The sequence below is a fragment of the Amblyomma mixtum genome, chromosome 6 (assembly GCF_055824585.1).
Source record: "Amblyomma mixtum isolate Tamu chromosome 6, ASM5582458v1, whole genome shotgun sequence".
In the NCBI taxonomy this organism is placed as follows: Eukaryota; Metazoa; Arthropoda; class Arachnida; order Ixodida; family Ixodidae; genus Amblyomma; species Amblyomma mixtum.
The window spans coordinates 52,887,349-52,914,737 of NC_143017.1; the positions used below are offsets into that span (position 1 = coordinate 52,887,349).

A 27,389-nucleotide genomic window follows, 5' to 3' on the forward strand; every position below is an offset into this window, starting at 1 on the left:
AAAATCTTGCTGGTGCGTCCTATACAAGGGTGCGTCTTATATGCGAGTTTTTCGGTTTTTTTTTTCCGAGTTCAGAAATTTTTCAGGTTCATGCTCAAGTTTTTTTTTACAGAAAAAATATCACTACCAATGACGCGGTTGTAACACGGTTAATACTTCAATACGGGGACCGCCATGCGCAACTTCTTTTAGGTGAACTTTATCACGAAACGGCGGGGATGACGACTTCTGGGATCACAAACACGTGACCGTTTCGAAGGCCCCAAGCAAAAGTAATGTAAAATGCCAAAAGATTACGACAATCGCGCTCCTCGCCATTGTCAAGACAAGCCAAGACAAGCCGGCGTTCTTTTTTGGCACCCTTTGCAAGTTTCTTTGCTCCGTGTACGTAGTGCGAAGAGAATGTTTCAGCCGTGTTGCCTCCAGAAATGGGCGATCTTTTTGACAGCCCATCCGAAGATGAAGACTTCGAACGTCTTAGGTAGAAATATGTTCTTATTGACATGTGGGACAGTTCTTTCGTTTTTTCTTTTTTTTTCTAAGATGTGGGCGTATGGCGTGAGTGTTGCCTTTTTCGACCACTTAGCGTTCCTTAAGAATTTCTCAGAGGTACGGTGAATTTCGCGATGGTCGCGCAAGCGAGTTTAATTAACCCTCACTATCCTAACTGGGTAAATTGGGGTGCGTCTTATATACGGGTGCGTCTTATATACCAACTTTTTCAATGACAGCCTGCATATATGGCGGGTGCGTCTTATACAAGGGTGCGTCTTATACACCGGAAAATACAGTATATGCGCTTACATTTTGTTCTAATGTGGTGCAATCTAAACCCTTTACAGAGAGTAGAACAATTTTTAAGGGAGCAGGAAATCTTGACTACTTGCCATAAAAAAAAGCAGAGCAGTGTACATAGTATGTAGCCTTCAAAATTTACCTCACGTTATACTCATAAGCAATGAATATCTCAGAAAGCTTTGGCACTTTCTTGTACACATTACATATGCACTGTACAAGCCTAACATTTATAGAACTATTGATCATCAGTTCATTCAATATTTTCTCTCCATCTGACGTGCACAGATATATTTCTAGTTTTCAACCTTTGGTTAGTGTCTGAGCCTCCTCTATGTTCGAAATGTTAAAGATATTCGCGTTCAAGATATTCTATTGTATAGAAAAGCACAGCCAGCCAACTTACGCAAACACCGTGACCCATCGGCTGTCTCCACAAAGCCTTTGCAGCAGACCTTGACAGTTCGAGTGCTCTCTTTAACTTCCGTCTTGTAAGCAACCATGTGAGCAATCCTGCAATCAATACCAGCACAGTCTGCTTAATGCTCGGCACTATATTTATATACCAGCAATTGTAGCTGAACATGATTTTAATGTAGACACCTGCCAGAACTAAAGGACACACTAGCGTGCGAGACTGTGCAAAAAATACTAACCTGTACTTGGAGCATCGAGGTGGGAATGCCAAACACCACGTGTAGGTACGGACTTGATAAGGTTTGTTGTACGAAACTCTCACAGTGGTAAGGTACCTGCGTTGAGAAATAAGAGCTACTGCGTGCTCTCGTGCCCATTTTGCATAGAGCTAAAATGCACTAGGCATTAAAATATTCACAATAGAAGCTTACGCAGCAGACATACAAGAACTTACGTTTCTTGCTTTGTACAAACATTTGGTCCATCATCCAATGTGAAGGACGTCGGGAACACAGTAACGAGCAAAATAGAAGCACACCTGAAATGATATTAAGTAAGAGAGTTCAGATAAGATCTAGAGTTCAATCATGGTACAAATGGCAACGTAGTTGTTGCAAAAAAAAAAAAAAATCCAAAAACTGAGCTCGTGCAACTTTGGCATGTTTATAGCGATCAAGACGACACCAAACTGTATCGTAAGAAGAAGACAAGATTCCACAGCTCTGCAGTTAATTTTTGTCTTCATGCTTGCTTAATACCTTAACACAACAAAACCCACATTAAATGACGGGAAACATATGAAAGCTAAGTGATACAACACACATCGTGATAGCCAGCCAATGATGGTACTAAAGGAAATGGGCAGACAGGATACAACAGCACCAACAACTAAAGCTTCATAGTGGGTTACTAGAATTTATATAGATGCTTGATAACTCGCTGTATGCGTATGACATTATAATTGTAAGAAGACACAATACTCTTAGCTAGAACATGATGAAAAGCCTGCTCGCGCGTGGACACGGATAAAGTGATAAATGGTTTTTCTCTGTCGCCTTTTTTGTCTTTTGTAGTTTCTGTGTTCTGCTCACGCAGCCAGTTATCAAGTATGTACAAAAATTCCAGTAACTCAAAAATTAAGGTTCAGGTTTATTTTCTTGTTTTTAGCCATTCTTTATCACAGCCTACAACTATACATCTGTTGGTCACTATTGCTTGCTTTCTTTTTTTTTTGTGCTTTGCACCTTGGACTGTTGTGCATGCACTGGTCTATTATAATTCTCAGTTCATTTACTGTGGTTCTATTTGCAGTTCAGATTATCGGGCCTCTTGCTGTAAATACACCCTGTAACAATGCAATGTACATAGTATAAATACGAAATAAAAATACGAAAATGTTGAAAAGTTGTTAGCGCCACTGTGTCTTGTCTACCTCCTCCTCTCAGTTATACTATCCTTAGCTGGCTTCCGCCATGCAGACCTACCAAGTTGCCCAATATACAGTGTTATATTGACACTTGCACGCAACTTCATACAACTTGTGATGAAAGTCGAAGGTACTTACAGGACATGCCTAAGCATGGAAGAGTAAAGAGTACTCATGATGACTGCCTGGCTTGGTGGCTGACCAAACCTATAGGACTAGCTTCAGCGTCTAGCTTGCTGCAGATACCGGAACAATAGGGTTCCTCTTTTGCAGCAACATTTCACCTGAGGTACATTCCTGCCTGCAACAGAAGCAAAAAAAGGGTATTGCACATAATTACTTTGTGTGTTAAGGAAAAAACAGTGAACGGCAGCCCTTCAAAGAATTATGCAGGCACAATTCTACAACCTAGTAGATGTGCAATAAATGGACAACACACGGAAGAAAAATGCTGAATGCTTTCTTTTTTCCACTTTATTGCTTTGAAACTAGGGAACCAATTGTTGGTCAGGATTCCAAAATGACCAGACACTACTGTGAACTCAGATAATCCCAAATATCTCAACTCATAAATACCCCTTACTTCCACGACTAACAGTAAGTGACGAAGCAGTTATAAGAAACCCAACAAGGAATGAAATCACCGGAGGCAGTGGTTCCCCTAATAAATCAACGGGGAGGAGAGGGAGACAAATATCATCCTATATATTCTTCTGAGCTACACAGAAGACATTGAACAGGTGGTACCATGAAGTTTGTGCCCCCCTTATGAATACATGCATATTCACACTATTCCAGCTATCAAGATTTCACTGAATGAAACAGCTTGCTAAGCACTCTATGCACATATGTACACGTAAGCAAAAGTTATTTGTTGCAAAGAAGTAGTGGCCAAACTGCCGGGCTTTGCAAGTTAACTGATGATTCAGTCTGTGCTACCTAGGTGTGGTGCATATACAAGCACCCGCCATACTTCGTCATAACTTTGCACAACAGAACTTCGGTGAAAAAATTTATTTGCATCCGGAGCATGCAGAGCATGGTGCACTAATCTGCACTCATAATTAGGCAGCACATATTTAATCTAGGCTGCGTGTAGACCTGGCATTGAAACAAAGTTTTCTTTTTTTTACTAACAATGTAGACTCCACAAACTTTTTGACTACAACCAAGCAAACAGGCTTATTTCTTAGATGCGCAGCAGAGCCATTATGGCACTGAGGCTCCAATTTAGTGTAAGGTGAGGAAAATCCTTGTTCTCACCATTAAAGACCTTTTGATTGTTGGGGTTCTACAAGAGCTACACTATACGGCTAAGAAGCAAATTTCGTTGCTTGGTTATTTTTTACAACGATATACATATGCATGCACTCCTTGAAGTATCACACGTACGTACAATGAGTGCCTTATAAATTGGCCATTCGACCTTGAGACTCTCACTAATAATGGCATTTTGCATGACCACATCCTAACATATCTTCCATCAGGCACCTTGGACGATCGACGCACATGGAAAACTAAACAGACAGTAAATTACATTGGCAGCTTTAACTGTCAAGAACATGTTTTCATCAGCGGGTGCCACGTTCACGAAACTGTCCTCCCGCATGAATCGCATGTTTAGTTATGAACCCTCTCAGTTCGCGAACGTGAGAAATGATGTTGGTCTAGAGCAGGGGTTCTCAAACTTTTTTGCTTGGAGGAACCCCAAAAGCCTTCAATTAGTTCCCCCCCCCCCCTGCTTTCACTTACCAGCAATGTTGTCGAGTGCATGTTTGCAAAGAGAGAGTTGCAAAAGTTAAATGTTTATTGCACAGATTAATACAAATACTAATGTGATGGGTGGTACTGCTTTCCTTTTAAGAGCAAGTCAAGGCGTGGCTCAGTAGCACTCAGAGCCAGTCTCATATCAGCTGCCGGGTCAGGGCCGGTGAGGGTTCTCGCGGAACACGAGACGACAGCCCGCGGAACCCCTGTGTTCCGCGGAACCCAGTTTGAGAACCCCTGGTCTAGAGAATCACGGGATCCTACGGCGGAAACGAAGCAAACAGCCGCCACGTCTTCCCCATTGCATAATAACGGCTCGGAAGCAATATGGAGGCCGGGCGCCGAGCTCGCGACCGCAGCCAACAAAACAGGCAGCAGCCCCAGCGAAGATACACGGCGATAACTGCTGCTGCGGCTGCGTCGACAAGAGGCTCGGGGATAAAAAGCGCGATGACTCAAGGGAGCGCGACAGATTGCGCGGCTGCCTGGGCTTCCTGTCTTGGCGTGACGGAAAGGCGAACCCGATACGACCGGCGCGGCGCCGACCGCCGAGCCGTGTGACTAAACCGGCCCAGATGCTCGGCACCCGATCGTGAGCAACGCCGTTGGCACGGCCTGGAAAACAGGCTTCGTATTCACGTAAGAGGTCGCGCGCCCTGTTCGAAGGAGGCAGCAACCGGCTGTGTCGGGAAGGGGCCTCTCCTGACGCACGAACGCCTTGTAATCCGATACTTCGGGGATGCGGTGAGGTAGCTCGCCAGATGCGAGATGAAAATGTGAGGTCAGACACCGCGTTTCACCTAAGCGTTGAAAGAATTAAGCAGATCTCCCTCAAGTTTAGGGTTTACAGTTTTTTTTTTTTTTTGCATGTGTGTATGTATATGCCTGTTGCGCATGTGCTGCTGTTTTTCGAAAAGCCTGCGCAGTGGACGTGATCAAGATCACTGCCTTGCGCCTACAGTGGGCCAGCGGCTATCGCTTCACTTCGCCTGCCAAGTTCTTGCGCCTCGCTGTAAGGTCTTCGTTAGTAGCCCTCACGCTGGTTCCCAGAACACGGCGTTAGTAAATAACCCCGACTGGGAAAACTCCCCGTTAGGGTGTCTACACACACTACCCCCGTCAACCCGCACCATGGATCATGGCTGGATACATAGGCAGCGGATTTAACAATGGGGAGAAAGCAACGACCCACAAGCGAAAAAATTTTCTGTTGGCCACCATTTTATATATTTTTTTACTAACAAAAGAAAGTTAAAGAAATGTCCTCATTCTCATCTGCCCGTAAAATCAGCCCTGGAGGCACATTTATATATGTCGGTATCTCGGAGTTGGTCCTCACAGGAAAAATTTGAAAGGCTACCACGATACGGCGTGTAACGACGGTAATGACTCCACTGTTAGAGATACAAAGTCGGCCCGAATCACCGCGTAATGTGACCCGACCGCCTATCAGATCCAGATACGCGAAGTACGCAGACGGCGATTGCAATTTCCAACACAACTCCAGATGCAGCGTAAAAGTGCGCAAGAGTATCCGCGGAAACCAGCTGTATACTCCCACATGCGGGTTCGAATGTTGGCAGAGTGCTTTCAAGTTTTTCCGTCCCACGCACGGGGTACCTGCGTCGTCGAAAGCCGAAGCCGTTCATGGTGTGCGTTGATACCTGCTGGCGCGCGGCCGGTGTGAGAGGCTTGTGTGTGCTCACGTGAAGCTATTTTATTTCCCTAACTTGTGCTTCTCTGGGGCAAAAAAACGTTAGGGACCACAGCGGCGGCCCGCAGTGGGAGAATGCGAAAGCATCGATTCCTCCTTCACACTCGTCGCCTCTCTTTGCTGACTGTTTGCCTCTCCTCTCTCTCTGTCTCTCTCTTGACTGTTTGCCTCTCTTTTTACTTCATCCAATTTTAACGCAGACCGCTATTTTCACGTCCTCGCACTATATGCACGCCGTGGGCTATTTTGACGTTTAAATGACCTTTTTGTGCCTGTAATTAATTAATTACTCCAGATCAATCAAATTTTGTGTACAACGACATTTTAGCCTCCTCTGTCGCGTGGCTGAGTTTTCCCGCAATTTTGACGTCTAGTACTGTTTTAACGTCCTCGCACTATATCGACGTCCGATACTATTTTGAAGTCTAAGTGACAATTTTGGCTCTAATTAGTTAACTAATTGCTCTCCATCGACCAAATTTTGACGTGCATCATCCTCACATCATCCTCTATCACACACAATCATTCTTTTTCGCTTAACTCCAGCGAAATCGCCGCCGACACGTTTTGCGGACACGAAATCGTCGACACAACCAAGTAATATGCTTTCGCATTAATATGATTTCGCATTAATAAGTGAAGCAATAAGCTGCACCACTGCAGCTCAGACCAGGACAGCAGGTGAATGCAGCCAAAAGAATTTCTCGCGAGGCGCTCGCCGTCGCTTTTCCAGCCAACAGCCAGGCACGAAGTCGTGCTCTTATCGCAGAACGATCGTTTTCTACTCGTTTAAAAATGCAGCGCCAGCTCACTGTCTCAGTCGACCACCATCGGTGCTTACTTGAGGCATTGCGCGAATGTGAGTGTCGCCTGCACTGCGTGCCACGGCCGGAGAAGGTGGCGACCAGGTTCGCGTGTTATTGACGAATGTATCTCCTGGCCGGAATCACATCCGACCGCACAGAGCGCCCGGGCAGCTGCCGTATTTACTCAGAACGAACAAACTTTTTTTGAAGAAAAGCTAACTAGGGAGGAGCGTTGATTACGAAGGTTAAAATTAACATTTCCGGAAATTAAAATTTTATTTTCATTTTAATGATTACTGTAAGAGGTGCATTTATACGATTGGGCTCTTGGTACGGGTAAATGCGGTATGTTGTGTACAATCTCAAGCACGAAGTAAATAAAGGCACCATGCAGAGTTACACCAGTTCCAGTAGTGAGGATGCATTATTTATTTTTTGTGCACTTAGTACCCCATCATGGAGCATCACAGGACAGACAGACTAACATGCGCAAAAATTAGCGCCCAAAATCACATTAATTTGAATGCGGCAGTTGACACTTGTAGAATGGATGTGTTAGCTGCAGAGTTATCGCAGCAGGGTGTGTCGCCATGGGCGTCCGGAAGGGGGGGCAAGGGGGGGCGATTGCCCCCCCTTGGAATTACGGATATTATTTATGCACTAGTAGAAAACAACTACATAGCTGCCGCCTCCCCCATAACCGGCCATCGGGTGCACCCCCCTGGAAAAAGTTCTGCGGACGCCCTTGTGTGTCGCAATATAAGCGTCCTCAAGTCAAAACCGCTTAACAGAAACACGGCCTCGTAGCAGCCGCGGTCCAGATGTCACAAACATGACAGCGTCGTCGTGCATGATGATTCCATATGTCACGACGCACCCAGAGAATTTGCGGTCTGGCTGCCCGCAGAAGGAAGATTGCCAGAAATAACAGACGCCTTTAGCACACTGAGTACCGTAACCGGAGTAGTGGGAGTCCACGTGCCATCAATGCGCCCGCGCGCACGTGATCGAGGCAGCCGTGAGTGCGCATGCGCAGGTCGCCTTGAGGGCGCGCGCCAGATACTTGGCAGCTGTAATGAGCGGACGCCTGCCGCGTCGGAACCAATCAGCGCGTACGCGCACTGATGATGGGCGGGCTCTCGATTCTTCGGTAACGGTAACATGGTACACAGTATGCTAAAGGTGTCCAACCGGACCGGCACCCTCGTCACACGAAGAGGGAGCTTCAACGGTTTTGGAAACCATCACGCGGTTGAGGACATTCACAATATGTTCTCCTTTATAAAGTCCAACTTCTAAATATAACCGGAAAAAAATTTGTCCAAAGTATGCGAAGTACGATTCAGTTTCCCTTAATTACGCGCGATGTGGACGGCACGTACCAAAGCGCAAGTTCGAATAAACCGGAAGCTCCACTTAAGCGGGGTTCGAATTAAAGATTCCACCCTATACGGCAGCGAAATAAGTATCGTGGAACGTATAAGCACCACCACTGTAAAGAAAGGGTTAAGAATCCATCGCCATGCAGATCACAATTACTTCCTCGACAAAAGGTCATGCCTATTAGGCTGGTACCCGCCGCGGTGGCTCAGTGATTACGGCGCTCGGCAGCTGGCCCGAAAGACGCGGGTTCGATCCCGGCCACGGTGGCCGAATTTCGATGGAGGCGAAATCTTAGAGGCCCGTGTACTGTGCGATGTCAGTGCACGTTTATGAACCCCAGGTGGTCGAAATTTCCGGAGCCCTTCACTACGGCGTCCCTCATGGCCTGAGTCGCTTTGGGACGTTAAACCCCAATAAACCAAACCTATTAGGCTGGTACCGCATTTGTTTCCGGTTTGTCACCTTTCCCGGAGTACGGCCTGTCGCGCTCGCCGACCACTGTTTCAAACATTGAGATACAAAAGAACGAGTGCGTTCGCCGACCGAAGAATAATGAAGACACTTCCAGCGTTGCTAGCGTTCATTGTGGGTGGTACCAATCGCGGGATCAGGCACACTGGATGCCACCCTTTCCGCCGCGCCAAAAATACAAGGAAAATCATTTGTGTGTGTGCAAGTGTGGTAGAGGGAAGTCCTTAGAGGTCATCTCGGGTCCTACAAACCAAAGGACCAATAATTTAGCACGTTACAAGAACAAATCGCTCGTTGAAGCAATTAAGCAGAGTCTGCAAATGCGAGAGGCATGGCGGCGTCGCTAGAATTAGGCCAAGGATTAGTCATTATAAGGTATGAAAATGCTTTCTTAACTGAGCGCGGAAATTCTTTCTGCTCGACAGAGCGTGCTTCCCGACGGATTAAAGCCTCGGACGGAGTTGGTCCGGTTTCCGCTCCACAAACCATGGGTCACGTTTAAGAAAAGAGGGTGGGGGTGGGGGGGGGGGGGGGCAGAAAATAAGGAAACCGGAGGTTTATTTTATAACAAAACAGCGTGCAGCCGACAGTTGTGGTAACGCTGGAGCCACTCAGCCGATACGCGCGGACAACTTTTCATGGCAGTGCAGCAGAGGCTAGGCAGGAAAGGTAAATAAAGACTGACCTTTCACCCACTCTAAAAATTCCCCCTGCACCCCTCCGCACGAACGGACAAGCAACTGTCACTGATCATCTGGTCACTTACATGAACATTTCGCTACCATTCTAGAATTGCCAGAGGACAGCAGATCGCGTACCTCCCCTCTAGGGCGCTCTTTCTCGCGGATGCCGCCCTCACTAACTCCGCAAATTAAAAGAAAAAAAAAGTACAAAATCCCGATTTCGCGGGCCGGAAAACTACGCACGCTGCTTTGTTCACTCTGGCGAGTAGCCTGATTGCAACGCTCGGCCATGAGTACGCTGCGTCAGGCCATTTCCTACTTCGTGCATGAAGGTTGCTTGAACCAAGCAGTGCGAGAACCGCGGTTAAAAACATGCACCGATTCGGGTGCTGGCGGACATCCGTACGCAACTTCACTGCCTATATACGAGAAGACGAATACACCGCGTTTTGAACTACTGCTGCGGCTGTGACAACTCGCTTCTACGCAGGCGCGTCACCCCCGAACTTAAAAAAATAGAGCGCAAACCGGCTTCTGTTATATGGTGGCAGCACAGCAGTTCACACGTCACTAAAGTGGAGAGGAACTGCTGCTAGCGGAATTTAATTGAAAAACGTCGTTAGAGAGTTTTAGAACAGGGGCACCTTATCGATTATGAGGATAGGGGAATAGCGCGACGCCAGTGCCCAGGCGAAGAAGAACGACCCGAGAGGCGCTCTTGTTCTGCGCATGCGCACTGGTGTCCCGCTATTGCCCTATCCCCATAATCGGTAGGGGCTCCCTATACTCTAAAACTCCCTATTTACTACTTCACAGTGCTGACGGAACCCCCAGGTAGCGTTAAACCGTTATGAAAAAATCCACCCATAAAAGATTACGGTAAATAGAGAATGGAAAATGCAATTCTTGGCATGTAGTCATCTTGTCGAAACGTTGGTCAGCGCAGCGAGGTTTTCGTCCCACCTGACCCCTTGTTCAGTTTTGGACTGCTCGCTTAGAAAAGACGTTACTACTACACAATTCATCATCCTCATCATCAGCCTGACTACGCCCACTGCACGTCAAAAGCCTCTCCCATGTCTCTCCAATTAACCCTGTTCTTTGCCAGCTGCGGCCACCGTATCCCCGCAAACTTCTTAATCTCATCCGCCAACCTAACTTTCTGCCGCCCCCTGCAATGCTTGCCTTCTCTCCGAATCCACTCCGTCATACCCCTAAGGAACAGCGGTTATCTTGCCTTCACAATTACATGCCCTGCCCACGCCCATTTCTTCCTCTCGATTTCGACTAGGATGCCATTAACTCGCTCCCACCCATTCTGCCCGCTTCGGATCTCTTAACGTTACACCTATCACTTTTCTTACCATAGCTCGCTGCGTTGTCTTTAACTTAAGCTGAACCCTTTTCGTTAGTCTCCACGTTTCTGCCCCATCGGTGAGTACCAGTAATATAAAGCTGTTGTATACTTTTCTCCTGAGGAATACTGGTAAACAGCCATTCACTAGTCGTCCCCAGAGGCCACATTCTGCTTTCATAAAGGCAGCAAGCAGGAACTCCCCACCATATTGACATCCCCGCTATAGTTCGTGCAGCGAAGCAACAGCGACAAGCATTATCAGACGCGTCCACGACGTTTCCCACCACCGCTGTGCCGACCGACCACTTCCGGACTCGCATCACGCGCCAGATAGATGCCGCCGCCGACGACGAAGACGAGAGAGACGTCACCACGTGATCCCCAACCGAGAGGCTGCTGCCAAGCGAGCCCCGTCACGAGACGCGCTGCGCCCCCGCTACCTCCACCGCGACGGCAAGAGCGGCGCTGTCGGGATTCATCGAGGGGCCTCGTTGTTCGAGCAGCAAGGAGTTCAAACAGTGAATCAAACGGTTTCACGTCTCAACGCCACTAGCTGGGAGGCCGGCCCTTTGCCGGATTAAGTATAACTGCAGGCAATATGACCCGCTGTTATTGCAGCGGAGGCTTTCGTTGGGAAACCCCTGGGTGACTTCAGGGATGTGTGATGGCGACCTCCGGTGCAAGGGCGTCCGCAGAATTTTTTGCAGGGGGGGGCCCATTGGTTGTTGGCGCCGGAGGGGGGGGGGGGGGGGGGGTATATTCGTAGCGAAAAGGCACTATTTGCGGAGTAAATTTATTTATTTATATATAAATAAAAAATAAGTAAAATATACACATGAAAGAAAATTACAAGCAGCAAATTAAAGGGACCATGAAAAGAATTAAAAGCCGCTTGTAAATGTTAGAAGTGATGCTCAGAAGCATTGACACCAAGTATGAATCTTCGGAACTGAGCCGGCAATTTATTATGAATTTTTAAAAATCGTGTTTTTTAAAATTCGCGGGCCGCTTGGTGTCTTCGTAGGGAGCAATTCTGAAACCAAAATCGGGAAAACAGACGTCACTAGTCCCATGACGTCGGCAGGCCACCACACGCTGTCATTCGCTAGAGCCGCGGCAGCTTCGACGTCACGGGCACACTTCCGGTAGCGGTGAACATCGTCTGCTCGAGCGGCCGCGCGACCCCCTCGGGCAAGCGCGAGCGAGGGCATTGCCTTCGCGCATATGGTTTTAATTTACCTCTGCCACCTCTTTCTGTCGCGAGTTCGGGAGCCAAGAAAGCGCAGAGACCGGGGAGACGCTGCCGACGCACGCTGCTCCTCGGGAGTGGGACAACCGGAAGTCGTAAACCGAACGTCAGCGAATGACGTGTTCATGGGCGGAGCCCAGTCCCGGAACTGTTTTCTTTATTTTTTTATGGTACCCCGCGCGTACGAGTTGAGGGGGGAAAGGAGGAGCGTGATTTTTAATCGCCTATAACTTCGTTGTTATTGATGCTAGCTCAAAAATTCTTGCGCTGGAGTGACGAGTGATGGATTGCCTATCTTTACGTAATCTCAATAAATTTGTTTCATAGTCCCTTTAAAGCGCGGATTGTAGAGATACATTGGAGTTTATCAACAAAGAAACAATTAAAATTAATAAAAATGCAAAAAGATACTATCAATACTCGAAGTGCTCAGTCTTACTGCATACGGGTTCTCGACTCACCCGAATTGATGACCAGCACACAGCGCAATATGTTCACAAACACGCAACTACAGTCACTCAGTCAGTCTTCCTTGAACAGCAACTGTAGGCGCCTCGGATTTTTCTGGGCGAATTGCGTAGTTACACGGGTGATAAATTCATTTCTGTGCTTCATTACACGCTCTCAGTGCACAGTCATCATATATATTGATTGGAAAAATGGTTGAACGAGTACGTTGAAAACAAAAGATGACTATATATACAACAAAAACTTATTTACAAGATAAATGCACGCTCGCAGCTTCATACACCTCGCTCCATCTTGCTCGCGCATCCGCACAGCCGAGCAACCGCACACACACTGCTCGCCGCTCGTCGTTTTCTCGTCCGCTGTCTTGGTTGTTCTCACCTTCGTTGACAACCCGCCACTAAAAACACCGAAGCACAAACACAGAGGCGCGCACACGTGCAAGGGCTTACTTGCCACAATATCCACGAATGCGCACTTTTGGGGTGTAAGGAACGCCGCGCGACTTCCGAGGGGAAGGGACACCCGCAACTAATTCGGCCGGAAAATTTGTTTTTGTGCTTTTATGGGGTTCAGAGCCCCAAAACGACTCAGGCTATGAGGGACGGAGTAGTACAGAGTTTCGGATAATGTCGACCACCTGGGTCTCTTTACAATGCACTGACACGCACAGTACATGGGCGCTGTTGTGATTTGAGGCCCAGCCAGAGGTGACAGGCGAGCCAGGCAGGCGCCATCGGGCTGCGTTGACCAAAGGCGCTGGTTTTCGGAGAAGACGCAAGGAACGCTGGTGTGGGGGCGCCTCTGGAGACTGCGTCGCCGTGAACAAAAGCAGCTAATCCCCTTTGCCGAAGGTTCTGAAAGCGGCGCTTCTACCGCACCGAGCTCTCCCGTGGATCGGAGGAGACAGCGCGCGGCGGCGGCGCCAACTCGTCGCCCGCTTGCCCCTGAGCAGCCCGACAAAGCGGGGGTGGACACGGCTGATTTGTCCTTCCCCCCTCAAGAATTCATCGGTGGCCGGCGTACGAACGTATCATGATTATAGCGAGCGACCTGTGCCCTGTGCACTGTGCCTCCGTGTCGCTATCTCTCTAGAGATCAAAGAAAGACACCCATCTCAAGACGGCTCGAAGCACATGCTCGCCGGTGCCGCTGCATGTCTGCAACAGGTCGTCCTTCAGCAGAGCTGGCGGTGGCGTGGTTTGAAAACGGCGGAACGACGCGCGCCCGGACGCGGCATTTCGCAGATGTGACCAAGCGTCGAAGCGGGGCTGCTTTTACCCTTTTGGCTGAGCGCACCACCGCCCCTGGCGTGCGGCCATCACTCACGGTTCGAGTGAGTGATTTTCCAGGGGGGTGCAGCCGCCCCCCCTTGCCCCCCCCTCCGGACGCCCATGCTCCGGTGGTCGACTAGGAGCAGTTCTTCTTGTATCACGGCGGAGAATGCGTGCTTCGCAGCTCGGTCTTGACCGGAGTAATTCGCCCCACGGCGACTGGCCCGAACAGGCGCTTCGTCCTGTGTTCTCCCGTAACTGTGGAGCGCACGCGCCCCAATATTTTATTTATTTATTAAGTAATACTCTGAGCCTTCTTCAGGCTCATATACAGGAGTGAGTCAAGTCACGCGTGCATATAATTATCACAATAAGAAGCGAGAACACAAACGAACATAGAAACACAGTGGAACAGGCGGTAGTAATCAGCGTCAAGTAGCCTCATTTCTTGGGATAAAAAACGTTCAACTTTTTGGCAAAAGACATCAGCATTATCAGTGTGAACAATATCACTCGTTAAGGCATTCCACGTTTCGATTGCCTTCAGAAAAAATGAAAACTTGAACGTGTTACAATGCGCCCAGTATGGACTAATGCGTTTAGTATGGTTACCTCGGATGGAGAGCCGGTGTGGTTTTTTTTAAGTAATCCTCCTTAACTATATTTAATTCGTAATGATAAAGGTTCAAAAAGGAATTTCATTGCAGCCGTTTTACGACGGCAAGACAAGGTTGGAATTCGAGCACTGATGCGCATGGTTGTTACGCTTTCATGACGAGAGTACTTCGAATATGTAAACCGTAGCGCTTTGGACTGAATTTTTTCTAACCTTTGAGCAGCGAACTCTCTCGACTCGTAAAGAAGAGTTTGAATTCGCCGGAACACGAACGGTGCGATGCCGCCCCTTCCGGAAGGGCCACGGCAAGTTTGCCTGTTTTGCAGCGCGATTTGAAAATATCGGCCGATAATCCCGTGCGTTTGTTTACGTTTAGCGCCCCTTAACCGAGTAGTACTGACCATTTCTAGGCACCTTACCTTGACCACTTCGAATAACGGTCAAAGCAGCCCACAGCAACACACGGTAAAAGCGAGACGGCCGCTTTTTCACTGTGCTCCTGAGCTTTGTGACGAAGCAAACTTGCAGAAAGCTCAATATTAAGCAAAGGCCCTGTGCCTAGATATGATATTTTCGCAAGTTTGCTCCTTCATAAGCTGCAGGAGCACGGAAAACGCGGCCGTCACGCACGCCAGCTAAAGATTTGCCCGGCTGTACGTGCTCCTCGAGGAATACGTCTCCTGAACAGTATACGACACTGTGGCTTAGGACTATTCTAGCGAAGAGTTATAAGCGCACATTCCGCTATGCTGACAATTCCCGAGGTTTAATAACGGTTCCTGTTGCCCATGATACCCAGCCCAATGCGGCGTACCTCAGGAAACAATTGCAAAACGCGACTGTCGTAGACCTGCTGAAAACGAGCGAAACCACGGCAGGCGCACGCAGGATCCAACTTGCGGAAATGACTGCGCATGACAACTAGAGAGAGAGAAAGAGACCGCCAACCAGGCTATTTTTATTCCCTGAATTCTGAGAACAGGAAACTAAGGGACTTGATACTTCATCCGGAGAAATCTCGTGAATTAAAACTCGCTTCACGCGAACTGGCGATTTGGTCCCGTCAACATCCAGTGCACTAACCGAAGCCTACCTTTAATATATCTGCACCATTAGAACAAATTTCCGGCCACTTTTCCACGTTCGAATAGTCGAGATCCGCCTATGTAGTACGATTACGGTGATACGAAAAGAAATGCGCCGGTAAAAAAAGAACATCGCAAAGAAAGGTGGGTGACAACCGATAACAGTTCTTAAATTCAGCAGCCGCGTTGGAGTCTGGAAAGAACGGTTACATACAAAGCGTACGAAAACACACGAGACTGCGGAACAGGACGAACACCCCAGTGAATACGAAACTCGTGCTTCGAATTTGGGAAAGGCCCGCACAGTTGAGGCGTCTACTAATTCAATTAGCTTTCGAAACCGGCAAGGCACGCAAACAACAGGCCTGCAGTCAACTCGAGCGCGAATCGGCCGGGACGGAAGCGCACTGAAGACCGAAAACACACGCCACTGCTAACAACGGACGCTCACCCAACACGAAGGGAGCTATTCACCGCGGAAAACATTCGCACAGGCGCGTCATTTAGCTACTGTTTTTTTGCTGGCATTTTTACTCCATTCTTTTCCTTCATGTGCACGCACCTGCGCAGATATTTAAAAAGACAGAAAGTGCACGCACGCGAACAAAATAACTTCGCCGTTTATTCACGCAGGTATACGGCTGCCAGTGGTTTCCATCAAAAGCAGTGACGCAGCGGTACGCGAAAAAGAGGACAACTCAGAAGGAATAGAAAACGAAATGAAGAACCCGGAGGCAACGGCTGGAGTCGTTTTCGCTTCTCGAATAACAGCAGGAACGAACGGCGCGGAGAAATACGGCGGAATGCGGCAGCAGCTCGCGCAACTTTGAAAACAATTAACGCGCCACCCTCGTAGTGAGTCAGAGAAGTCGGAGCCGTGCGTTGCGACTCGAAAGCAAGAATAACCGCGCCCGGAGGCATGTGCCTTTATAAACTGCGCTCGAACAAGGGAAGAAGGTGAAGCACCGCCGTTGCCAAAAGGCGCCCCAGATGGGGTAAAAACTGGATCGCGCGCCGCGATAGCGCGCCACCCCCTCTCCACGAGACGACGACTGGGTGCATTGCGAAACCGGCGAGCGAGGACTCCTTTGTCTGCGGCGGCGGGCGGGGGCGCGCAGCAAATTTCATTTCGTTGAGAGAACAGGCGGGGAGGGAGGGGGCGACAGCAGCGAACTCCGGAGGCGCCCGGAGGGATTAGAAACGCCCGGAGCTCTTTGGAAGAGCTGCAGGGCTGGGACAGCGCGCGCGCGCACTAGCGTGGCGCTCCGTTGTCGCAGCTCGCTCGTCGTCGTTCATGCCGGTTATTTCGGCCGCCGAGGTCGTTGCGCAATCCCAGAATGCGCGCCGATGTCGAGCGGTGCTGAAGCGGACGCCGCAGTGCTATCCGGGACCGAAGGCGCACAGCGCGACGAAGGAAGAGGCTCAGCCAGATGCGAGACATAAGGAAGTTGCGCGACGGATGGCTTCAGCTGCGCGTGACTGCTTCAGTGAAACTTTGGCGCAGAGAAACTGGAAGACGGAAAGCATTAAAAGGGCGTCTGGTTTATTTCTTTACTCCTCTTTTGTCTTTCCCCACTTACTCCTTTCCGAAGATCATTGTACTACGGTAAGGCTGAGCACCACACGCCCAGCAAGGAAAGTACTGCGCCGCTGTGGGCTGCTACCAGGATACATTCGCGTAACAAAGCGGACTATGCTGCACGCGTACACGCCTCCCATTTCATTCATTCGAGCTTGTGACAGAACTAGCGTCGAGCCTCGTATTAGGGCGAGATAGAAAATGGAAATTTAAAGCCGAAGCTTACGGCAACAAATGCTGCAGCGCTGCCCTTAGAACAGCTGCGTACTCAAAATATACACAGGGCGCTTCGCTGCATACATTAGAAAGTTATAGCGGTAGCGCTATCCGCTACTGTGATCCGCTGCCGCGGGTCGCCACTGCGCATGCGCAAATCGCCCAAAGGGCGCCAGGTGCCGAAGGAGTTGTGGGCTTTTCAACCTCTCTATTTTCAAGCAAGAAGAATGGACTCAACAGACATTACCGATACTAATGTATGCGGATGATATAGTGCCAATGGCTGACAAAAAAGAAAGATTTGCAGGGGTTGATGGAAATCTGAGGAATAGAGGGAGATAGATTAGGGTTCAAGTTCAGTAAGGAAAAATCTGCAGTCATGACATTTAATGATGAGGGCGGCTAGAATAGGATACAGGGGATCACGCTAGAGGTAGTGGATAAGTAGAAGTGTCTTGGGGTGTGGATGGATAATGGTGCTGAGTATCAGACGGAGCATAAAAAATATGTAATGACTAAAGGTAGTAGGATCGCAGCTGCCATGAAAAATAGGGCCTTGTGGAATTACAATAGGTACGAAGTGGTGAGAGGGATCTGGAAAGGGGGCATGGTTCCTAGTCTGACTTTCGGCAATGCAGTCCGGAGGTTCAAGCAAGGTTAGAAATCAAACAACGCGGGGTAGGGAGGCTAGCTTTGGGAGCACATGACAATACACCAAATCAGCGGGTGAAAAGTGATATGGGACGGGCGTCATTCGAGAACAGAGAAGCTAACAGTTATAGAGAATTTGAGAGCGATTGAGAGAAAAGGCTAGGAAAAGGCTAGAGTGGGCTAGGAAAGTTTTCAGTTACTTGTACATGAGGAATTTCGACACAAAATGGAGAAAGGCAACTACAAAACTAACAAGCAAATATATGGATTGCAGTTAGACGTGAAGGGCGAGGGGCCCTTACAAAAATGAGCGTTCAGTTTCTGGTGTCATGTTCATGTATTCCTTGTGACACATTAGAAGGTCACCACGAAGGCAGGTACTCATGTATTTCGACAATTAAAACTCAGCAGAGACTCTTTGGCGTTAAAACAGAAGATTTCCTTATGTTATTAGCCATCAGCCACTCAAGTGAGTTTTCTCGTCGTTAACCTCCATGCAGAGATATAGCACAACATATTCAGATGTTATTTCACACGAATTTCTCTCATGCCATTGCCTTTGTGGTACGCACAAAGGCATGCATTAAATAAATGCAACAAGCGCCGGAGGCACTTGGAAGAGGGCGGCGGGGGGGGGGGGGGGGGGGGGGGGCTATAATTTGCGCTTTTATGACAGCGTCGGCAGTCTAGAAAGAGAGAGGTTGTTTACTGGCCAGTGAAGATTTTCTTGAAAAAAAAACAGTATGCTTCTCGACAGCTAGCTATTGAAACATTACACGGAAAATTGGATTTTTTTTTGTTCTTTAGTGTCCAGACTAGTGGCGTTACCTCTGATCGTTATTCAATGCGATGAACGTATCGCTCGGTGGCGTTAATATGAGTGACCAAAAAACGTGCTACCAGCAAGTGTGAAAGAAAGAACTTCTTTTTGTCTGCAAAGTGTAAAATATAAGCTCGAAGACATTGATACAGCAACGAACAACGTAATATCAAAGGCTCACTCAGTCGCAGGCTCCATATAGTGCGTCACGTTGCAAGCGTAAGCGCGCGCTGTTGTCAATATAACTCCGAACAGTGCAGAAAGGAACGCAACAAGAAAAAAAAACCCGTGACAAGCATGCGATGTACCAGTGCAAAAGATAAAAAAGAAGACAGCGCAGTCTCTCGATCTTCAGTCACCTCATCATGTGTGTTTATATTATTCAAACGTTTGGATGGATTAGAAAGATGTGTGTCGCTACCATGCTCGCAGGTTTTGAAGCTACCTAGCGCATTATTCTAGTAATTTATGCCCCGGAGTGCAGTTTTGCACAACGCTGTGGTCTGTACCAAGGATTAGGAGCGCTAAGACAGTAAAACGGGCAGCTGTCGTTCTGAGACTTGTAGTTTCCCAAGCGGTTTGATACGGCCAATGCGCTGTATGTCAAGGCTCGGAATACGTTGGTACCCCCAAGAGGCCTGAAAGGACCTTCTGAACAACGTTGTTTTCCCGTGCGTGCATGTAAGATGCTGCTGCTACAACAGGAAACAACTGTGGCTACACATATCACGCCACATAAGCTGACTAGTTAACGTCTGGTCGCGTGGTGTAGTGCAACACTTGCACTGACACGGAAGGTTAAATTTTTTTCAGTTCAACCAAGTCATCCAACACATTTAATCATCCAACACATTTAGCATTGATTCAATTAAATCTTTATACAGATTTTTTCTAGTGACATTGGAGAGGTACTGCATTGCAAATCGCACTTGTAACATTCTGTACGCAAGCACAACTTCACGCAGATAACCTCTCACGGCACCACGCATGTTTTCAACAGAGCATACTACAACTCTTGGTAGCAATCGACATAAACGAACTTGCATAACTGTGCGAAGGAAAATATCGTTCTGGTCGCGAAGAAACATAAAGCGGGACACGATTTGTAGCACAAATAAATGAACAAGACCGAGACCTCCTCTCTACACGGGCAAGAATAAGTTTGTTCGACTAGTTCTTTCCCATGTTGACGCCCAAATAAATACAAAAAAAAACCCCGATGGATCCTTTGAATATTGATCCGCGAGGCGCTCAACACATTCATGACATGCCGTATCTTGGAGAAGAGGAACAGGGTACACACTGACATGTTTTACTTCTTTTGTACCCGTTGTGAAGATGCAATAAATGAAAAAAAAGTGGTGTGGTGTAGTGGTTAGCGTGGTAAAACAGGGTGTCTAAGGTTGGCGGTTCGAATCCGCGTGCAGTTTCTTCTTTTTTTTTCTTTTTTTGTTTTTGCTCTTTTTTGTTTTGCCTGTTATTTTGCATTACTGATCCCCATAATTGGATCGGGTTTTGAAACGGCAGGTAATACATGAGATAGTCAAGAAGAAATCATCAGAAGAGCATACATTAAGAACACACTAGAACCACGGTGGCCAATTCGTTTTTGAAAGCCATTAGGAATTCATTAGGAAAATCACAAGAAAGTCATGAGAAAGGCATAAGATCCTAATGTCAAAAGTCACTAGACTTTCTAAAGAAAGTCATTATATTTTTTCTTAAAGGGGGGGGGGGGGGGGGGCAAATCAAATCAGGAATCATCGGTTAAGAAAAAGTTTAAAGAAACAGATAGGGCTCTGTGGAAAACAGGGATGCTGACGAAATCGCCACTAGGAACATGCAGAATGTTTAAGCAGGAAATTGGCCAAGAAAATATCTACGATAATTCTAGGGGAAGCTCTTGCTGTTCGAGGCCAGGCCGGCAGTACGCGGAAAAAGACATATCGAGTCGGGTACCACGAGACAGACATGTTGTGCTGTGCGTGTGGAGAGGAGGAGGAAACGGCTGAAAACTTGATACTCTTCAGCAAAGGGTTTCGCCCTACAGTTGAAAGCAGTGGGGCAGATTTATTCAAAGCATTGGGGTTAAAGTACGGTGAAGGAAAAATAGAATTTAAGCGGGTAGAAGTAACCAAGCGAAGGTTATCCGATTGGTGGCTAAAATCAAGAGGAGTGAAATTTCACGAGCCATGGCTATAGGTGGCGTAACCCACCACTCGATTTGAAGGATTCAGCCTTACCGCGCAATGTTATAACTCTCAATATACATTGTATTTCGCATGCTTTGCATGCTGCAGCTAGCACATAATATTAGCCCACTCCCCGAAGTCATTCGCCCTGTCGCTTAGCGCTTCATATATTCATTACATCTGAAAGAAACACGACGACCGTTCTGTCTCACCAAGAACATGTGCAGACGCAAGTAAACTGAGCACGCTATTCCGTTCTATAATTGCGATAAAAGAAACACTGTCCACTATTATCCTGCTTATGTCACGGCTGCCGGTTTCAATTAGGCAACGAGTGATGAACGTTATAAGGCAACAGCGTGCTCCAGTTTCCGCACCTGCACATGTCTAGATACTGCGAAGTTACCGTAAGCACCCGTATAAGAAGCAGCGTCGTGACCAATACAGAACAACGAAGCAAAAAAAAAAAAAACGAAGACTCTCTGCGAAGAAACGCCTGCAAGGCGAGTAATCGCTTAGCTTTGAAGAGACAAAAACAAAAGTACATAACAACGCAAAGAGAACCAAAACTGCGAACGGAGTATCTACACTAATGAAAGTTTCTGCCGGCAGGGCCGTCGTGTATAAGGCCGTCCGAGAATATCCTGTAAACGATCCGCGCGCGCCGGCTGTGCGAGTTATAAAAACTCGGCAAAGGGACAGCCGGCCGCAGATCAGAGGAGCCTCGCCGTTCTCAAAGGTGACAGCGTAATCCCGGGCCCAGACGACGGGTCGCCGGATTCATTTGCGATCCGGGCCCCGTCGGAAGTAAATAACAGCGTCGCTCGGACCTCGAATAACGCTTTCTCGAGCGAGTCGCCACCGCCGCCACATTCGGCGTCAGCGCCACGTTTGGCGTGCACGTTCACAAAACGACGTTGCCTTCTCATCTTCGTCCTCCGGTGCGAAAGCCAAGGCTGTCGTCTCTCGCGCTGGGTGGGAACATTGAGGACGCCGCGCTTAATGCCAGCCTCTCTCCCCGCGCTTGAGTCCGCGCCCTCGTGATGAGTCAATCCCGCATGTTCGCGGCTGAATGCGCTAATATGGCAGAGCAGCCTGTACGCCAGAAGAAACCTTTAATTGCGGGGCGGGATGTGTTTACGACACATTAATGTGCACGTGTGTCTCCGAAGACCTACTGAACTGCAGAACCGCACAAATGGCCCTGCTCCAGCGCGCATGTTCTAGTTCATGCCTTTTGCCGCTAGGATAGAAACATTACGGGCGGCGTGGCGCTAATATACACCTGCTGAGAAAATGGCCTCCTCCATCATTTTATTTCAGACAGGGCAGTTTTGTCGTTTGTCCACGTAATCATATTCATCTATTCATCTATGCTAGGCACGGTGGTGCCGACGAAAAGAAAGCGGACAAAAAGGAAGACGTTTTTTTACACTTTTCCAGAGCGAGAAAAGTCGTTATTACGGCTATTTTCATTGCTGATGTTAAGACAGCAGAAAAAGACAAAACAAATATATTATATAGCATGCACAAAATGGCAAACGATGATGATGACCATAGCAGACGATGGATGGATGGATGGATGGATAGGAGCGCCCCCTTTGAAACGGGGTGGAGGCAATTGCCACCATGCTCAGCTTTTCTTTCTTTGTTACTTTTTTTGTTTACTGTGTTGGCAATTCTCATTAAGAATCGCCATCATCTTTAACTACAGTTTCCTATAATTCTAACCTTATGCCACATCTCTGCTTTTCAGCCACCAATCCTCCAATCGCTTTTTGCTAACTTCCACTGCAGATTTATTTACATGACCATTGTTATCTTTAAACCCTAGGGCCTCAGGAAGAGTGACTGCGCCTGCATCGACATCCGGATGGATACCATCACATTTTATTATGAGGTGTTCAACTGTATCCACAGATCTACCACACACGGCACATGTGTCATCTTCTTCGTTAAATTTCTTTTTGTAGCTGCGCGTTCTAAGACAGCCTGACCTAGCTTCAAAAAGTAGGGCACTGCCTCTTGAGTTATCATAGAAAAATTCTTTCCTGATCTGCCTTTTCCAGTATCGATATAGTTCTACATTATGTTTCTTTTCCATTGAATTCATCCAATTTTTAACTTCCGCGTTTTTAACCTGTCGTTTAGTGCTCTTTCTTTCTCCGTCCTCATGACCTGCATACTTACTGGTTAGTTTTCTAGTTCTTTTCCGCCACTGTGAGTCAACGCTCTTTCTGTATAAATATTTAAATACCTTAGCTGCCCACCTGTTATCGTCCATTTCCTCAGGCGTTCTTCATATAGTATTTTACTCTTAGCTTCCCGTGCTTCGAACGATGCCCAGCCCATATCCCCTTGTACTGCCTCGTTTGTGGTTTTGCCGTGGGCACCTAGTGCTAATCTTCCAACAGCTCTCTGATTTACATCTAATCTCGACTGAACTTCTGCCCTTAAGCACAGAACCACATTGCCGAAAGTAAGTCCCGGCACCATTATTCCTTTCCGAATACCTCTTAGTACTTCATATTTGTTGTACCCCCATAATGCCCTATGTTTCGTTATCCCGGCGTCTCTTCGTCCTTTTGCCCTAAGAGCCTGTTCGTGCTTTTCCGTGTATATCTGCCCTTCGAGGTATTTGTATTCGGTCACTCTGGGTATTTCGTGGCCTTGTATTGTAAGCACCTGGTCAGTTGTATCGTTAAAAATCATCAGACCTGATTTAGTTGCGCTAAAACTGAATCCTAGAGCGTCTCTCCTTCGTCTCCACAGCAATTAACCAAAGTTTGTAAATCTTCCTGGCTATCTGCTAACAGTACAATATCGTCCGCATACATTAAACCCGGGAGTCGCTGCTCAACTACATTTCCGCCTAATCTGTACGACAGATTATAACCCAGATTACTTTCTTCTAGCCTTCTTTCCATATTTATCACGTAAAGAATGAACAGCAGACGAAAAGGTCAATCGAGCGCCCTCAACGGCCAAAAATCTAACGAAAGTTGGCGCACGCTGCTCCACAGGACCCCGCCACCTACATCGGCCAAACAGGGCGCTGTTTAAATGAACGGCTGCAAGAGCATAAAAGATCTTTGAAAGGCGCCATCAGCAGTGAACTGGCAAGACATTGTCGAGAGCATGAATGTGCTCCCCAACTTGGCAACACCACAATCATATCTACCTACCCAGACCAACGGACGAGAGAAATTGAAGAAGCCATCAACATTCGGCAAAATGGTGAAGAGTGCGTCAGCATCCCTTCCATTTCACTTCGCGACAGCGAAATTAACTATGTATGAATGCATAATCTCATGCCACGTGGATTTTCGTCTATCACGCCTTCCCTCTTTCTCTTTTTTTTCTTCTTTTTCCTTCCTTTTTTGCACGAACGAGAGGTATTTAACCAGTGAACGTGCAATAAAACTTGGTTGTTAGTCAGCGTCGTGTCCCTCTCTCTGCTTCGTCCCCGTTTGCGCTGTTTTTTAGCCTCAGATCATGCACCAACCAGCCCAAATTTCCACCCTTTTGAAGTACCCCGCCATGTGTTCAGGTCTGTAGTTCAGTAGGTCTTGGTTCTCGTAATACGCAGAGACCGACTCCCTTAGAACTGCTTTTCAGAACAACTTCCTTTTTGGCCTGAGGCAACCAACAGCGTTATCAACAAGAAAAAAGAGAAACGGAAAAGTAGCGTATCAGAGCTGACTGCCAGGTCAGGTAGCACTTTGATACATTCAAAGAGTAGGAGAAGACGAGATAACACGGCTGGGGTGGACAAACGTTTCTTTTTTTTTTCTTTTTGTCCTTCTACAGAAAGAGACAGCTGAGGAAAAAGACTGAATATCCTGGCCACGTCCAGTCCAGTCCTGCTGTCTCCTCCTGCGCTTTGGATTTTCGAGAACAGAATACTGGCGCCGCATTTCAAGTCGCCGGGACAGGAAAGCGCGACAGCATTCACCGATGAAGTGAGAGAGCATGAAAGAAGGCACACGCTGACTACCTTCGCGACTGATTTCCGCTAATGCTGATGGAACAAGAGGAAAAGCTGACGCCATTGTCTATGCGAGTTTCTTAAATGTGTACAGACACCGTATTTTGGTGGCATGTTTTCTTTTCTACAACGATGCGGGAGACGCTACTATGGATGAAAAACCGTGTGGTATGCGCCTATGACCGCAAAATAATTCATAATCGAGTTTTTCTCTCACGGTGTTTCGGTTTCAACAGCCGAACGATGGCTGTGACGTCAGTGTGGTTACACGTCACGTCAGGCATAGAAAAGCCGCGGTACAATCGTTACTTCATCGCTCTAATTCACTACAGTGCTGAAGCCAGCCTTCCTCCAAATCCGGAATGACAACGAATGCACAAGCAGTTTTTTCCTCGATCATGTGACCTATAACCCCCCTTTGACGTCACAGTTATTCGGCTGCTGAAACTGAAATCGAAACAGCACGAGAAAGGAATTCGATTACAAACTATTTGGCGGACGTAGGAGAATACTACATGGTAAATCCACGCATAATAATGCCTTACGCAGCATTACAAAGAAGAAAACACTCACACAAAAGTTAGGTGCCTATACTCATTTAAAGAGCACTGTATGTATGCGCACTGCCCCGAAGACTGGCACTCCCCCGCAGAGCCAGAAGAAGGAAACAGACAGTGCACTTCAAAGGCTCTGATCATGCCTTGTAAAGGACACCAGCGTTACAAACCGAAGCCATAACCGTCCGTGCACTCATATAGAAACGAATGAAATAAATCAGACCGAGCAGCCCGGATGCGATGAGGCCATGCGCCAATAATAACGTACCCGCGAGCGTACAGCCGTGCACCCCGATCAACTGGCCGAAGACCGGACCCGGCACAGTGAACACAGCGCGAAGCCTTACGTGTGTACAGTCGCGAGTAAAAAAGATTAGCATACATGAGGAAACACCGGAGCGCAGGAATGACAACGCGTGGCGCTACGGGTGACGAAGAGGCTGATAACGAGGCTGCCGGGCCGTTCCCATTCTACAGTATTAGGGGGTTCAGCGGACTGTCACGGGCCCAGAAAAATTTACTTTCCTTTCTCGCCCTCTCTTCCTTTCTTTAATACAGCCTATTGTTCCCGCGAGTACCTTTTGACAAACCATCACGGGCATTGAAAAAACAGTAATAAAAAAGAAGCCATTTTTGTTCGTGATAAACAAGCCAAAATAAATGCTGCATGCACAGTCACGTAGGATCGGTACTTCAACGCTCGGGCGGTGGCACGTTTGATAAAGCTTATGTTAAGGCGGAGGCTTGGGCAAGTTGGTACTGTACATTATATGTAAGTAAAACAGCGCTAGACACGGGACGAAGGAAGAACAACAAAGCACTTTATGTATCTGAGTGTCTGTACAGTTTATCTTTATGTTTCTGTGTTCTTACTTTCCGGATATATATGTTGCTTCTGGCGGAATAAAAATCTAGTTGCTAGTAGCGTCTTGTCCTGTGTTGTTCTTCCTTCGTCCCGTGTATAGCGCTGTTTTACTTAAATTTGATAAAGCTCACTTCCTACCTTCACCTCCCTATGCTGTAAATATGGAAACGGCCCGATAGGCAGGTCTGGTCGCCTGGTTTTGGTCGCCTGGTTCTGGTCGCCTGTGATTTGTGCTAATATTTTTTTTACTCGCGACTGTACATGAGACAGGAACAACGAAAATTCCCTCACAGCCTAGCCCCCCCCCCCCCCCCCCAACTCCCACACACACACACACACACACACACACACACACACACACACACACACACACACACACACACACACACACACACACACACACACACACACACACACACACACACACACACACACACATACGCAGCGAAGCCGCTTGGCTGCGCTTGGGAGGACGCCAATGAGTAATCACTCCTTTATTACAACGAGAGACAATAAGGCATCTAGCTTGGACGCACTATACTACCGCCACGCGAACACTGATGGTGGCCACTTAGACAACGAGGCTTAGACAATACGCCGCAGAAAATAAACTCTCTCTCTGCTGTGAGGGCAATGGGGGAAGGGTGCTTGTAATGCCTATCTCTGCGCACGATGTCAGTGGCGACACCGCACTCGCGGCGACACTCGACCATGAGAACAGCTGATGTGAGCGCGTGTATAATCTTCCTTTGAAGCTTTACCAAAAAAAGCAAAGAGGCGGAGGTCATCGGAAAGACACACGATAAGGAAGATTCACGACAATCGAGGCCGCCTCAAACGAAACAAGGCTGTGCTACGTCTGCCATCGTGCGCTGTCTTCGCATCCTCGCGCATATTACGCTTTGAACGAGGGGAGCCGCTTCATTTAGAACGTACAGATGCAGAGGGGTCACCTTTAATGCTTTTCACTTATCTAATCACAACGGTGGCCGCATTTGTTTTTCCAGTCC

The 27,389-nt window shown here is 47.7% G+C and overlaps 1 protein-coding gene and 1 pseudogene across 4 annotated transcripts in view; one reads left to right on the plus strand and one right to left on the minus strand.

Moving 5' to 3' along the window:
- The window catches only part of drpr (multiple EGF like domains draper), a 97,440-nt gene that overhangs the window by 44,901 nt on the left and 25,150 nt on the right, over positions 1-27,389 (minus strand). For all 4 annotated transcript variants that reach the window (XM_089547958.1, XM_089547956.1, XM_089547957.1 and 1 more), the window contains exons 2-5: positions 2,777-2,939; positions 1,667-1,750; positions 1,452-1,547; positions 1,202-1,308 (exon numbers count right to left, since the gene is read on the minus strand). In XM_089547958.1, the coding sequence (XP_089404084.1) occupies positions 1,202-1,308; positions 1,452-1,547; positions 1,667-1,750; positions 2,777-2,814 (325 nt within the window). In that variant the 5' untranslated portion in view covers positions 2,815-2,939. The remainder of the gene's footprint in view (positions 1-1,201; positions 1,309-1,451; positions 1,548-1,666; positions 1,751-2,776; positions 2,940-27,389) is intronic.
- LOC149339132 (uncharacterized) lies at positions 17,686-18,235 on the plus strand (annotated as a pseudogene).